Source organism: Cyrtonyx montezumae, unplaced genomic scaffold (genome assembly GCF_038088225.1).
Source record: "Cyrtonyx montezumae isolate F1298 unplaced genomic scaffold, pur_monq_1.0 scaffold_0, whole genome shotgun sequence".
In the NCBI taxonomy this organism is placed as follows: Eukaryota; Metazoa; Chordata; class Aves; order Galliformes; family Odontophoridae; genus Cyrtonyx; species Cyrtonyx montezumae.
This window is the reverse complement of record NW_027071824.1, coordinates 53,603,288-53,619,917: the sequence shown is the minus strand read 5'-3', so window position 1 is coordinate 53,619,917 and position 16,630 is coordinate 53,603,288. Positions and strand designations below refer to the sequence as shown.

The 16,630-nt window shown below is 38.2% G+C and overlaps 1 protein-coding gene across 1 annotated transcript in view; it reads right to left on the bottom strand.

Moving 5' to 3' along the window:
- PREP (prolyl endopeptidase) overlaps window positions 1-16,630 on the bottom strand; it is an 89,834-nt gene that overhangs the window by 37,924 nt on the left and 35,280 nt on the right. The window contains exon 8 of the mRNA XM_065735511.1: window positions 7,157-7,348. Coding sequence (XP_065591583.1) covers window positions 7,157-7,348 — 192 coding nt within the window. The remainder of the gene's footprint in view (window positions 1-7,156; window positions 7,349-16,630) is intronic.

The window sequence follows — 16,630 nt, the reverse complement described above, 5'->3', positions numbered from 1 at the left end:
GAGTTGATCCTCAAATACCTGAAGACCATCAAAACCTAGCAGGTCTATAGCCTGCCCTTCTTTCAGCTTGATCCAAAAGAACTTAGTCATATGAATTTGTTATATAAACAACAAATTAAAGCTTTCGTATTCCACCCTATTCCCAAATACCAGCCCTTAAATGACCTTTTATTTTTTTCCCCTTTTCCTTCAAACTTTTCAACTCCCTCACAAGCTTCCAGCCTAAATCTAGGAATTTTTGAACAGAAGTACCAGAATACAACACAAACTAAAAGTTCAGCCACAAAGCCATGGTCTGAAATAATATAACTCTGTTTATAGATTGAATGGTTATGTAATTTTACTTCTGGAGTGACTTAAATCTCTTAAGCAAGACTGGAGAACAAACTGTGCATCACGACTTTATTATATATAAATACATATGCTGAAATATAGAATCATTCCTAGATGCATATAAGGAAAATATGCAGTCATTTAAAGTATTTATTACATTGCCATTGCACAAATCTGCCAACATTTACATCTATATCTAGATCACTAATTAAAAAAATCTGAATTAAATCCCTCTAGTAGCAACCTGCTATAACAATGAGCTCCTGTGAACTCCGACAGTATTCTCAGTAACATCCATGGCTAAAATGTCTCCATTTCCTCTTGAAATTCCCTGGCAAAGTTTCACAGAATGGACTGATGTACTCTCAGATTAGCTTCAAACATATCATACATGTCGCTCTACTTCAGCAAGGATACTCTTCAGACAATCTTTATTCTAAAAATTAAATTGCGATCAACCTCAATTCCTCACTAATCATTAAACAAAGCATTGCAATATAATGGATGTTTTTAATAAAAGTCAAACTGCATTAGATATTACTCTTATAAAAATAAATTCACTTGCCCAGGCATAAGGCTTCTGCCTTCCTGCTACTTAAGAACTTGCCTAGGAAGCAGCACTATTAACCTCATCATCAACTGGTTCATTAACAGATAAGATGCTTTCAACAAGCTAAAGACAACATGACAGGACAATGGAAAATGTTTTTAAAACTGTCTATGAAATTTCAGTGGCATATCCCTGCAATTGTTTTAGTGCACTGATAATTGATAACTGCCTCCAAAATGTACAGTAATGGAAGCTATGCAGAAATATGCTAATCAAAACAGAACAACTGAAGCAAGCCTGAAAGAGCAGAAAAAAATAAGACATTAAGACCCACAACTGATATATATAGCAAGCAAACAATGCTAAATTATTAACAACAGCTATTTTTGACTGCAAGCTCAGCCTCTGCTACTCCCATGCTAAGCACTGAGAACGGCAGGTACTTCTGAGTTTGTTGTGACAGCAGTCAGCCTCTGGTTTAGCACATGCTTTAAAGGAAAGTATTCTACACGCCTCTGGATTTCTTGAGGCTTATAAGACTGTGTGTGTAACAAGCCTCACAAGTCAAAGTTTGGGCTGATGCTACTGCTTTACCGTTTTTCCCTTTACAGACAATAGGCAGCAATAAACATCTGTAGGATGTAGATCACCAAGTTATTTTGGCTGCTCTGTTCAGTTTCTTTACAAATTCACAGAACTGAACAATAAACTTGTAGAAGCCTTTTCCAACCTGATCATTTGGCTTAGGCATCAGAGATAGATGGAAGCACTGGCCAGTGCTAAAAGCAGGTGTGAAGGAGTATCCTTGGTATTTTCCATTTCACTCTGTAAATGACAACATCCATCCTGATGACTACATCAGACTATACAAAATTCTTCAGTTGTTAAATCTGAGCTAGAAAAGTGATGCTTCTTATCAATGCTTAGAAAGTTGAGTTCAAGCATCTCTCATTAGAAGAAATGATTAATTTCTGAAAAGTTGAACTTCATACACTGTTACTTTCCTTATTTTATGTTGGCAGTTTTCAAAGGCACAACACTAATTTCAGTCTCACAAAACTGCTGTTAAAAGCTTTTGAAATAGTTTTAGGAAAAAACATAGAATCTTCAAACAAAATATCTGTGCCACTAGCCTTAATCATATATGCCAGATCTAACCTTTCATTTCTGCAGCAGTAGCTACAGCACGTCAAGTGTCCAAGCATACAATCATACTTGGACAGATGCAGGCTGAAATGTTGATGATGCCAGGCTAGAACTATGCAGTCATAAGAAAATGATGAGTTATTTTCTACACAATATGCTCATGCATTCACTTAACAAATAAGAATGTGCTCTCCTGTGCCGCAAAACCTTTATTTAGGAAATAGATTTGGGTCATCTTTAGCTTCTTTGGTCAGCACAGATGGCAATCATAATGTTCAGTGCTTCAGTAGATTAACAGATATGCATGCTCGTCTGATGTAAAATGATCCATAACCACTACCAAAAGATAGCTGCAGGTAGACTTGAAAGGAAAGCACTAACAACTTGCAGAATAAACCATGAATCATTTTGAAACATGTGAGGCAAGCAAGTCCTCACAGCATCTGTCTTTCCTCTGAGACACCATCAGTGACAGACTGCCATGATTAAGTTAAGGGCAAAGCTCCAATCAACTTCAGTACAACGAAGGTTTTACACTCTACATTCTTTCAGTATGAGACACACAAATGAGAGAGCCTGGGGGGGAGGGCAGGGGAAAACCTCTTCTGAAGCTGCAAACATCAGGAACAATGCTTCTTTAAATAACCAATAGGCTTTAGTCATCTGTGATCGATACAGCTTTTACACAGTAAACAGAGTTAAACAGATAAACCAAAGCCCTACCCCTGGGAAGCAGAATAAAATGTAAGACAGAAACATACATCTGGACCACATCCTCTACATCTCTGAGCAAGGGACTGCATCTATCTTGGCCAGAGCTTAGCTCTCAGTTGCTAAGAAACATGGCAGCTAAGCCATACAGCATCTCACAGTAGGAGCTCATCAATCTGGTCCTTTGCTCTGCAGCCAAGTTCCTCCTCTCTGGCATGCTGGGGGTGCCAGCCACCCCCGCAGGGTACCTCCTTGGGGTAACAGACAGAAGTTCAGACAGCTGCTCCTCAGAGCATCCACACAAGCCTTCATTTGCTTTACTTTGAACACAAAACTCTCCAGTGTTGAGTACTTTGGAAAACAACACACGGTAAAGGAATGCACAAGTTTACCAACAGCTGAGATAAACGTGATGGACTGTTCACACCCATAGACATTCCCTGCCATTCAGGATCAGTAATTTTGTGATCTCAGTTCAGACTTTCTCTCCTTGTTTCACTACACTACCAGAAGACAATCATCTCCAAATGCACTTGATGATTCTGGATGTTTGTTGACTATCACTGCAGATTCTTAAGCTTTTCTGATTTAGAAGGTTAGAGGTATGAGAGAAATTACTACCTTTCTCTAGCACAAGCTAGCTGAAGGAAGGCAAGCATTTTACATGGCCTGAATTTAGGTGTGTAGATGTTTGCAAGGTACAGAAACATTCAAGACACGGGGATTGGAACTAGATGACCTTTAAGGTTCTAATCCGAGCCATTCCGTCACTCTAGGATATGATTCTATAGTTTAAAGTCACTTACCTGATCTGTGACATTCAGGAATACTGCTTACTTCTTAGTCCTTCTTACTCAGGAGGTATATTCTATTTTTCATTTCACTACAGGGCAGGATGCAACTCCCACTTTTAAGCTGTCCTGCTTCACAAGGACTGAGCACTTTCGGAGTGATGAGATAGTTTAATAACTTTTTGAAAGATATAAGATCACAAGTTTGTCTTACATCTGAAGACCACAGTCCAAGTGTTTCTAATGACCACAATGGTCATGGTTCTAACAGCTGCTTTTGAGTGAAATCAGCACACCGATTTGCAGCTATGCAGCCATTTAAACCACAAATCCAACATTAGACATGAACCTCTCCTAGGGTTAAATTTCAGATTCCCTAAAAATCAAGAGTAACACTTTATAAACAAGCTCTAAAGTGGGAGGGAAATGAGTTGCATTGCACACCAAGTTGTCCTCAGGCTCTTCCTTTAATTTTATTTTAAAATAGCCATCATTTCTTTCTTCGCATCAATTCAGAGAGGTCCAAATTCATTTCAAGTCTCCATGAAGTCCCTGTTGTAAAATGAGCTGTGCGATCAGCTTCTATGTGGAAAAATATCTGCTTTTCCCCTGTATTTCCCAAACTAGCTTATTTCTAAACAGTTATGAAAATAAAAAAGGGTCTAAGTCCATTTAAAAAAAAGTATATCCAGTTAAACTAAGCGATACTCACATTGTCTTGTAGGCAAGAATATTTCTTTCTTGGTTAAATCATACTAACGTTCTTTAAGAAGGTATTATGAGACTTTGTGAAATTTTGCTATTTATCATTAATGGGCACTGGCAGAGTTTTACTGTTATTAATACTTAATTTATTAATCATAAATAAAATCTATATGTATGCAGTGAAGGTTTTCTGAAACAGAATTCAAGTTAACAGACAAACAAAAGCAGATGGTGTCAGAGTAGGAGAGTTTTGAGTTGAGTATTTATACATCCAGTAAAAGTACAAACAGACATTTGTGGCCTGGAGGATCACTAACCATAATATTTATGAGGAAATTCTAATACAACTGATTATATCTGGGTGAACAGTCTCCCTCACATACCTTGACATGGACAAGCAGCAACACTCATTTAGCCTTTGAATCACTGCTGTCCTAGCTTTTGCTGAAGGCATTTCATTACATTGTCATCTCAGGATCACACAAAATCAAATTCCCTAGACAGTAAAGCTTTCACAAGGCAATGAATTATTAACTACCTTCTGCTATAATTATGTCTTTCCAAACCAAATCTTGGACTGATTAAAACAAAATTACAGAGATTGGTTTGCCTGCTATCTTCAAGTGTGTTAATTTATTCAGGGTTACAACCTCCTGGAAATGGTATAACTCCCTTACCTTGGTGCTGAGCACATAACACTAACCTGCAACTGTCTACCACAGAAAAGCAACGTGAACAATTCAAGTTTATTTTACTGTAGCACTAACTCTAAGACAGACTTATAACTGACCTTCTTATGGAGATGCTTTAATTTGCTCATTTAATGCATATCATTATGTACCACCCCAAAAAGCTGACTAAAAGCAAGTATACAATTGCCTTCTCTGGTTCCACGTTCAAACACAGCAGAAGCCTGATAATACACAATAGAGTTCTGAAAATCACTGTGATAATTTCATATGACAGATTATGTTTGCCTTCAAGCTTGTAAGAGCTGAACGCCCATTGTGTTTATAGTCTGAAGGCCAATGCCCCCAGCAAACACATTTATCTAAGCTTTTGATTCTCTAACTGCAGCATTTGTTATGTTTATATAGTCAAGACTGCCACATATAATCCATTAGGGGAATGTTGCATGCATTATGCTGTTTTATAATACTTGCACAAACATGAACTCAGTATGACTTTTAGAATGAAAGCAAAATGGAGTTGAGCTAAGTGACATGGTGCAGTGAAGAACAGATGTGGCCTTAAGTTTGCTAGAAAGCAATATCTAGCTAGCTACTGCCTACACAGCCACTGCTCAATGCCTCTGAGCTGCCCAGATCACAATGCAGGTAAACCCACATCTGTTAAATCCATTTTATGCCAATCACATGCTTCTGTCCCATTCTACTACAACACTTGCTACCTGTAAGTCAGTTCTTCAGCTTGGTCCCTTTTTATAAATTACTATTCCTTGTAACCTACACACAGCTTTGTGGAGAGACAGCAAATTTGCTTGCAATCAGAAATCAAACCTGGAAGCAGTTTTCCACTTGCACACATTATTTATTCCCTGTCTAGAACTTGAAAAGTACTTCATCTAAAATCCAGAGTGTTCATGATTCAAAGAGTTCACAATCTTGAGAAAAAGATTAGTGTCTCACTAAGCCCCACTTAGTACTTCTGTGTTTACCAAAAATCTTGCAAAACTCCAAGACTCTGGTTGTTTGCAACATCACTGCAGCTCTGGACTTGCTCCATAGGCACCACATTTTCCCTCAAATCTGTTACACTGAACAGATGGGACAGGGTCTGCCCAGACAGCTGCCCAGGTCAACTGAAGAACCTATCAAATATTATTTTATAAACACTTTATTTCCATTTATGCCATATGTAGCTTGTCTAGACTGCAGCAGAAATCATGCAGGACACAGTCCAGAAACTGAGATTTCTTAGAGGTCTTAAAAAGTGAGATCTTAATTGGAATTCAAAATAGCAGACAATTAGATTTGTCTTACTAAGAAAACAAGTATATGCTATCGTATATACTTGCAAGTCCATCACATATACTCATCCTAAGAAACAGCTCCTCACTTGAAAAGTTGCAGACAGTGAATGAGTGAATCTGTATAAAGTAGAATTAAAAAAAGTTGAATCTTTCTGTATAGCTCTAATTACAGGAGTCATAAATCACAATCCGATCCTGCATGGTCTTGGGACCAGATTACATGAATGTACACAAAGCATCTGTCAAAAAATAGCTCAGGGAGGTTTTTCTTTATTATCTGAAACAAATCTAAGTACAATGTTTTAATATAATTTTCTCTAAAACAGGTTTAAAAAAAAACAACCCAATGCTGAACCTTAGTTCAGAAAATTTATAACAATCTACCTTAAAAAACCAAACATTTTTGTTTTTAGAACACTTCTACACTCTGAGAATTTCATGCACTCTGATAGCCTTTGAGGATTTTTTCTAGTGTTGTCTACTGTACTTATCCCTGTCTCTGACCAGGTTTGCTCATCGTGCGCTACACTGCTCCTATGCTTGCTCTTTTCCTTCTTTCTGCTTACAAAGTCCCACTTGCTGTAATTTCCAACTGTCTAATAAGCATTTACTACATTAACACAAAGCAGGAAAATAACTTTCCCTCATTTCCTACAAAAACAGAATTAAAACAAGGACAGATGAAGTGACTCCCTTATGGCCACACACAATGCCAGAGAGAGAGGGAGGGAGGGAGGGATGGGAGGAATGGAATCTGGACCTCTCAAGTATTAGGCAAAACTTAATTGCAAGCAAACACATGAAATCCCAAACAAAGTTTAAATGTGGTAGAACAGAAAGGTCTGTACAAGATCATCCGACTGACTAATGACTGTATTACTTAAGAAAAACAGAACAGGGAGACTTCCACGTGACATAAACCCTTACCTAAAACATCTCTTTCATGTTCAGGGATGAGAACTTTCCACTTGGATTCCTCTGGGTCACTGAAGTCAATGTTGATTAGTCGGTAATTTGGAGAATGACGGTTTGTCTTGAAAGTGAATACTGTTCCTTCGTTGGTGACATACTCATACTCAGCCTCAAAGTTATCTATCAGTTTCACCCATTGGAGAATTCCTGCAAGATCAAACATATAAAGTGAATTCCTCAACTTCTGAAATAAGACTTCTTTACACCCAAGAGCAAGGGCTTCTCACAATTACCATAGGTTCTCTCTTCAGTAACAGCAGCAATAAAAAGGGATAACACTATGGGAGGGGCTTAATATGCATGAATAATTAACCAGCTGAATAGGCTGTAGTGGAAAAATGCCAGTCCACAGACACGTTGACAAATTTCTAACTAAATTCATGAAGAATATTGCCAGAACTACCACAGAATCACAAAATTGTAGGAGTTGGAAGGGACCTCTGAAGATTATCTAGTTCTACCTGATAAAGTAGGTTCCCTAGGTTACCCAAGAAAGCATTCAGACAGGTTTCTCAGTATCTCCAGAGGAGATGACCTCACCACCTCTCCAAGTACCTTGTTCCAGTACTCTGTCATTCTCAAAGTAAAGTTTTTCTTCATGTTCATATGGAACTGCTAGTTGTTGCAGTTTGTGCCCACTGCCCCTCGTTCTGTTTCTGGACACCACTGTAAAGAGGCAGGCCCCATGTACTTGATACCATTCCTTTAGATATTTACAAGTGCTGATAAAATGCCCCCTCAACCTTCTCTTCTGCTGGCTGAACAGCCTCAAGACTCCTCATGAGGGAGATGCTCCAGCCCCCTCAGTATCTTTGTAACCCTCCACTGGACTCTCTCTAGAAGCTCCTTGTAGTTCTGGAGCCCAGAACTCCTGGTGTGTTCATGTACTCCTGACATGGACACACCAGGGCAGTGTAGAAGGGAGGATCACCTCGCTAAGCCTCCTGGCCACGTTCTTTTTAATGCTCCCCAGGATCCCATTGGCCTCATTGGCCACAAGAACACACTGCCAGCTCATGGTCAACAGAGCTCCTTTCCAGCAGGTCATTTCTAATGCATACTGATGCCCATGGTTATGCCTCCCCAAGTGCAAGACTTTCCCTTGTCGAACCTTATAAGGCACCTCTCTACACAGCTCTTTAGTCTGTTCAGACTTCACAGTCACCACAGCCTTCTGGTGTGCTAGACATTCCTCTCAACTTCATATCATCAGCAAAGTTGCTGAGGGTGCATTCTATCCATTCATCCAGGTCACTGATTAAGACAGTGAACAAGACCAGATCCAGTACCAAGCCCATAAGCTTTCCTAAGGGGCTGCTGGAAAGCTAAGGTATTCAATACTCAAACACTTTAACCACACTGCCTTCCCCAGAGCCAACAACACCAAGTGTACAAAGGTCTTGACAACAGAACTCACCAGCTCCCACTTTTACAAATTTGATGGAACTGGAAGTTGCAGATGAGCCAAAGATTTCGTCATAAGCTTTCAAGCTCTATTTTGGTTTTTATATGTATTTAATTTTTTTCTAAAATTAGTGTTCAACTACAGAAGTTGTTTTTCTTTCTGCAAAAGATATTATCTTTTCTTGAAGTTTAAAGTTTTCCACTTATCTTGAAAGCAAATAGTTTACCAATGAAAAGAATGCTATTTGAATGAGTACAATACATTTTAATATAAAGTATTTCCCTGTCAATTCTACAGAAGCTTGTTACCATCACCAGAAGGGTTACACACAGTTCACTAAAATGTTAACTTGTACGTTTATCAAGAATGATATTGCATTTTCTCATCAACATTTTAGAACATCACATCCAATGTCAAGTACAGCATGCTTGACCATGACTGCTCAGTTTATTCACACCCTAGAACAGTCTTAATATTGACTAAACCTGGAGTGAGGATGGAAATAATTTGCTACTTGTTGACTTTTTTTTTCAATAGGTTTAGAGACCAGTGGAAAGAAAAAGAAGCAAGAATAGGTCAGATATGTAATATGCTTGTTATATCTGCAACCCAACCTATCAACCAAGCATACTATTATAGGCATGGTATATTGGCTATGCAATAAATAGGAGTCCTTACTGATGAGAGAAATTGAAACTTTTCTCTCTGTAAACAACAACTGTCCATTCTCTATCTCTATCCATCCCTAAATCTTAAGGTTTGGTTCTTGTTTTTATGTAGAAACAAACTGTGCATAAATGTGTTCATGAAAGTCCATAAACAAATCTCCTTCCATAAATGAGCACAATATTAACAGCTGGTCAGAATAACAGAATTAGATCACAGCTGAGCTATAATTGTTTTAAGTTTAAAAAAGGTAACAGGAAGCAGTGAGATGGCATTATAAACTCACTAAACACAGTAAGAATACAGTCAGGTCTAGTATGTTCATATATCTCATACCACTCAATTGCCAGTTTAGTTTAAGGAAAACTGCTCTGTCCCTTCACACAAAGTGAAGGATTAGTCAATTAAATTTTACTTTTTATACTCTGTAATGGAAACTTTCCAGACAATCTTGTCAACTTAGTATTTGAGTGAACAAACTGCATGTGAAATCTTGATTTTTCACTAAGGCCAAAACTTTCATTTTTCTCAAGAGATTTCACACTGAAGAAAAATCCTGCTAAGTCCCTGAAGTTCTATGGGAAAAAAATGCTTAAAGTCCAGTAAACAGCAGAAAATCTATCCTACATCTAAATCTAACATATACCAGTGAAACTACTGTAAGATCTTAATTCACATGTACAACAGCTTCAGAAGATAAAAAATTGCAGTATAACACTATAAAAATACCAGCATATCTGTATTTCAGTATCTTACAGAATGAAATCATCCTACTAGAAGAACAAGACTTCATAAAAAGGAATCCCAAGGCTGTTGGAAAAAAAACTTTTTTTTTTTAATGGTAAATGCACATAGTAACTGTAAACTGCACAGTCAAAAAAAAAAGATTCAAGAAAGAAAAAGGACATCATCATTACATTAGCAGTTTATACAGCTGCCTTGCAACTCTTTTATCCAGTCCCAAAAGCACAGTCAGTACCCACTGAGAGAGCCAATACTCTACAGGGATGCACTAAGTTGTTATTACAAAAATAAAAAAATAAAAAATCAGGAGTATTCATCTTGTTAAAGTGGATGCTATATAGTCCTTTGAAGACATATACTGCATATGAATTACCTCTAAACCATTGTCTCACTGAAGTGGTTAATTACATCTATATCGGGCCTGAGTTTAGAGCCAGTAATAAGACCGCTACAGGCAGTTGAAGGGTACAGTTACGTTTGCTACTGCTGCTTGCTGTAGTTTTTCAGTGACATAAAGAAGCCCAGCCATAGAAGATGCATCTGTCTCATGGACTACAGCTGACACAGATGTAGCATGAAACTAAAAAGGATGGCTCAGCATGGCCTTAGATCACTGCTTTGCTTTTTCCTTTGAGCTAGGAACAACAATTGGCTGACCAGCACAGACTCTTCCCTCAGTTCCAGTAAGGCTGAAAACTGACTAGGAGTGGAGGAATCTGTTACATGGCTGGACTTCTTCTGGCTGCTGATGCCCAGGTCTCCCTAGTGCTGGCCCAAGTGGAGGGGCAGCCCCTGCAGCCGTGCCAGTATGAAGCAGCGCCCACATGAGCAACCCGACCACAGTGCTGGGTTGATTCAGCACTTCTTCACCCAAGAGTTGTTCTTCACCCTGCTCTTCCTAGACTACTTTTTTGTTTTGCTTATCTGCCTTAGAAGCACCAAAATAAGGTTCTCTCTTTTGTTGCCTGCCCAAGCACACCGCTGTGACAGAGGAGCACCAGTATGTACAAGGCAGCAGCAAAGAAAAGAAGACAAGGAACATTTTTCATGATTAATGAGCCATAAGAGAAGCTTTACTGAACCAAAACTGCATGCTCCTTTATCTCCCTCCTCCAGCAGCAGGTCTCCACTTTCATGCTTGGTTTGGCATTTGCCTGAGTGAACAGTATAGAAGATTAAATTAGTTAACCTAGAAGAATTTTCATCTGTTCTACAGGATTTTTCTTTCCCTGACAGATTAGCAAGTGTCATCACCTAATCACACGTCCAGACAGGAGATGCTGACTGACTTAAAGCAAGGGGCCAGCACTAGGTAATCTGTGGGCATGAAAACACATGCAGAGCCTGAAAAAGGAGTTGTCTCACCTGTCTCAAACTGATCTCTCCAGTAACAAGGGGAAAAGATAAAGCAGATTATTGATAACAGCACAATACACCAGGAGGGAAGTTTGTTTTAAGGAACATAAATTGAAAAGCAAAGTATGCCTTATCAAATGCTCTGCTTCTCTGTGTGAAGAATGCATCCACGAGTCTGTAAAGATGGGGAGACAAACATTTGGATTTAAGCTCAGGGTAACCAGATTAAATGCAACTCTTCCGTTTCTTCAGGTGCCTTTTGTTTACGTGGGTAGATACTGAGTACTATGGAAGACATACTGTATTAAGCCTTCACTTGGCATGAATTTAGGAAGATTCTGCAGTAACTAATCAAACACTCAAAACCAAGGTGAACTATGTACTGTGGGCCTTAAGTAGTGCTCATTTCATTACAGGATATTCTCTGTATGTGGGTAACAGAGCAGATCTTACAGGAGCTGAATGAGTAAGGCTGAGAGCTGTTATCATTAGCATCATCAACAGAAGAGAATGTTTCAGTGTTCAGAGGTAACCAAATAAAGCAGTCTAGTAAGCAATACAGATAGGAAAGTGTGCTCAACCACAGAAGACTCACATTATAACAACCACTAGGAGGAAAACAGAATACACAGGAATAGATGGGATAACACAAGGACTCCCAAATCCTCTCTCTCAACACTGTCACAAGTTCCAATCCCCACGGAATATCTGAGAAAGCTCATGAAGATACTAGTGAATAAACTGCTGTAGTAAACAAACAAACCCAAAAACAAAATGCGTGTCTCAGTGAAGGATATAAAACTACAGAGACGAACTACATGGTTTCTCTAAGACAAGGCAACTGGGGAGTACTCCAAAGGGATGGTTCACAGTCTTTCCAGGAGCTAAACAAGACACAGGAAACAGTCTAAACAGATAAGAAACATGATGAAATCTAAAAAGTTTTCATACAAAAAAAGTCTATGAAAATACCTTCATTTGAGCTGCAGTGCCCAGATCTTCCATCATAGCAAGGATGATGGACCTGCTATGAGTCATAAACTGCAGTCAGATCTCTGTATACTTGTTATGTGATCAGCACACTCATTCTTATCAAGTAGCAAAAGACATACATGCACACACTCCATTGTATGGCTGGATAGACATTCACTCACTGGTTATATACTTGACCAAAAGCAAACACATTCATGTATCTAGTTAGCAAAACAGTTTCTCCTCACCCTTGACATACTTGGACAACAGTAAGCTGAACGCTGCTTACCCTGATCTAAAGGCAGCTGAAGGATTCCTGTTTCAATCTCAAACTCAGAACAGTGTTCCAGTAACATAAACAATACTTATAAGAAGCCCCCCCAAAAGCACTAACTTATCTGACTCTGTAATGTAGAATAGTCAGAGAAAAAAATTAAAAACAGAATGCACTTGCAAAAATAAATATATTGCTCTTAATTTTTTTTATATTTAGATAGATGAAAGTAAATAAAAAAGCACTAAGTAAGAAAAGTCTGTAATTCTATGAAGATGAGGCCAGAGGTGATACACTCCATCCTTCTTTAAACAAAGAGACAGCAGGGAAAGGTGAAACTCAAGATCTTTATTAAAACTTGTAGGTTCTACTAGCAACCTGTTGAGAATATGTATTTGAGGAGATCCACTGAGAAGTGTTTTTAGTCCAGGCTTCCCTATCCTCAGCAGTGAAGTCAATAAAACCTCAAAGTTTAATTCACAAAAGCATGCAATGAGATACTACATGTAGGAAAAGCATGAGATTGAAACTGTTGATAATTTTCTATACACTGCTAATATAACCTAATCCTTGTTCCTGCCAGTCTTACCTCTAAAGTGCATTGCTGAATAGCTATTGACAGTTTGGCATACACGGTTGATAGTTCTCTGGCAAATCATCAAATAACTGCATTACAATTGGAACCATGGGAACAGAATTTATAACCTTCACTTGCTGGTCAATAAAAGACATACCATATAGAAGAAAAGCATAATCCTACAGAGCTGACCCTTCTTCAGCAATAATTAGAGCAAAAATAAAAGTGTACAGATTTTCAAAGAAAATTTTCAGATCATTGACATCAAAAAGGAAATCATATCAGAAAGCAGCACAGATTCAGTCCTCAGCAGGACACAGCAAAACATTCACTGGCCTGCTGAAGGCTCTCTATGATGAAGCAGCTTCGTGGCTGACTGATGAAAACTACAGGGGAAGGAAAAGCTAATCTGAACAAACTGTGATTATAGCAGCGAGAATGATCACAGAGAGCCTGCTGTCAGCCCTCTTTGAGAAAGACAGAGTGCTTGAGAGTCACTGTTCATCAGCTTGCAAATGTTCTCAATAATTCCTTCCGTATTTCATGGTTCATGGAAAGGCCAAAGAATCCATTTGTGGCAAATAACCTCCTCGCTATGCTGGCTGGTGAGACAGGGTTTTTACTGATCAGCTAATGGCAATTTTTCATCCGATGTTGAGAAAAAAGTTATGAGCAACAAAAACTCTCATTCAGCCTCTTTCATGCATGCCAGCAGTCAAAGTGAGAGGGTAGAGCTATAAATACTAATCAACACAAAATTATACTTCAGCTTACATTCTGTAGTTTAGGTTAAATGCCAAAAAGTACTCTTAAGAAAAAACATAATACTATTTCGGATGTTTTCAGTGTCAAAACTTTCTGTACTACCTCAACTTCTGAACTTGTTACTGTGGATGCCGAAGAAAGTTTAATTAAAAAAACAAGTTATATCCCTACTATAAAATTTGATGCCATTTGTCAGCACAGAAGACACTCCTGAAGACAAAATCCATAAGATGTGTAGAATGCTGGTTTATATAGCCATCATCCTTTTCCAGTGTACCAGACACTAACAAACACCAAATCAACCAAAAAAGTGGCAGCACCTTCCTTGCAAAAGTAATTAGTTTGAATGACAGATTAAATTATCTTCAAATTTTCACTGCTTCCACTCATACCAGCCAACAGCTTAATTGCAGAAGGACAGCAAGTCACCATATAAAAAGTGTCTGAATTTTCACGTGGAAGCAGTATTATTGCAGAATACCAGTAAATTAGATTCTTCAGTCTTTTATTTTAGAGGTTTTTCAAACCTGAAAATCCACATACTTAGAGGCCTCCAAGTTTCAAGTATTCTCTACGACAAGAGAATTTGAAAACTGAGCATTTACTCCAGAGTTTATATCACGGTACTAATCCACAACAGTTCTAATATTCAACACATGATAGACAATCTTACAGTAGACAGTACGGTTCAAATTGGAAAACAGCTTCATGGCCCTGGTAGTACGATCATAACATATCCTGTAAAATGAATGGCATAACACAGCCCTTCACTCGCATTACATACTTGTGCATGAGAAAACGACCTGCATTTTGAGTCATCCAATACATGGCTTGCTTTTAAGCTCTCACTCAGACCTAGGCAGCTACAGAAAATAACTCTTCTCCCTTTTTCTTCTTCACAGCCACAAGCGTGCCAATCCAGTTTCCAAAGGTAAAACAGATTCTCAAGAAACATGAACTATTAATATTAAAATTAAATTAATATCTTAACCTCATAGGATCAGACTTCACTGTCCAGAGGATAGGAGATACTAGGTTTCCTTGAAACGAATGAACCTTTGTCATGTTTGTATAGAGAGCTCTCAATGCAATTCATCCTGTGAATGATGGCTACTCACTGATCATTAAAATGCAATATATTTTTAATCAAATAAAAATAAATGAAGGATGCAATCTTTATTTCTGGGATAAGAAGCTCAGATGTTTCAAGACATATGACTAGCCCAAAAGAAAGAAATCAAGCACCTTCATAAGCAGAGGTTTATCAGATTCAGAGCTTCTATCTTACTTCCATTTGGATGATTATGCAAAAGACAGAATATATACGCTTTGTTTACAGAGTTGTAACTTATGCCCTCATGCAGCAGAACAGAACAATAGAGAAACAGGAACCAATGGTTTTTTTTCCACACCACACTTTCTCTAACATATACAAAGCACAAACAGTCTGAAAAGTAATTTGATTGTGAGTGCTGTTAATAAATGTGATGACCAGCAACACATTAGATCTCTTTATTCAAATTGTAAGCTGTTTAACTTTATTGCTAATTAGTCCTCTTGAATTAAGAACAATTTTAAGAACAATTTACAAAGGCAAAACCATTAAGAATTATTATTTGTAAGACATGAAACTGTGTTCTTAAAGCAAACAATTTTGTTAAGGCTCCCACATATTTTCCAAGATTTAGCTCTTTTTTTTCCCCTATTTGTTAGAGAACTGGGATAGGACAGCTTTGTTTCAACATGGATTTTTTAAGTAGTTTTTTATTTTTAAATTTTATTATTTTAAAGTTTCTTTAGACATAGAAGTCTTCTCCATCTGCTACACTCAGCTTTCTAGCTGATGCCTACTGTCCTCTCACCGTCCTTTCTCTTGTCCATTTTCACCATAAAGGCTTTGATCGACATTTTCAGGCCACATGGAATACACCAACTCATCCCTATGATGTTATTGTATATAGCACTGTACATTGTTTTTTATTTATTTGTTTTAAAGGCAACCTTATAAACTGCAAGACTAAACAAAACTACAAAAAGGTCATATAAACCTAATTTCAACAGAAAGTCGACAAGTGTCATATTTGTTTTTCTGTCTGCCCACAGAGCACATGTTTCTTCAGTTTTGTCTAGGAAAAATAGAATGGTCTTCTAAACGAAAGGACAAAAAAATTCTTACAGCTGTCAACTCTGCTTTTCTCTTGCAGTCTGCCTTGCCTCTCGTACCAGCCTAGTACAAAGCAGATCCATTTGGCAACTTTGCAACCAGCAAACACTGAACTTCAGTCTTTGCTCAGTTTGTCTTACCTTTCAAGCTAGTAGTTCTTGAATATTTTAACTAGTTTATCTCTTTCATATCAAACAACCTAGGCTGTAGCCTGTGTTTTTCAACCAGCCACTTCTCTAAACTTTCTGTTTTCCAGAAACCACAGCAGCCTTTCAGAGTTAATATGTTCTCAAAAAATGCAAGAAAGCTACCTCTTCTGCACCCCTCCCTTCTCACTCTGTCCTCATGCTGCAGCTCCCCCTCAAGAAGAGTTGAGGGGGGGAGATCTGTTCAGAGCTCTGAGGCAGCAATTCATAAATCAGCTCTACAACGCCTGTAACAAGAGGATCTCAATCCTTCATTAGGCTTCCTAGGCACTGGTATAATACAAAAAGAAAAAGGCTGGT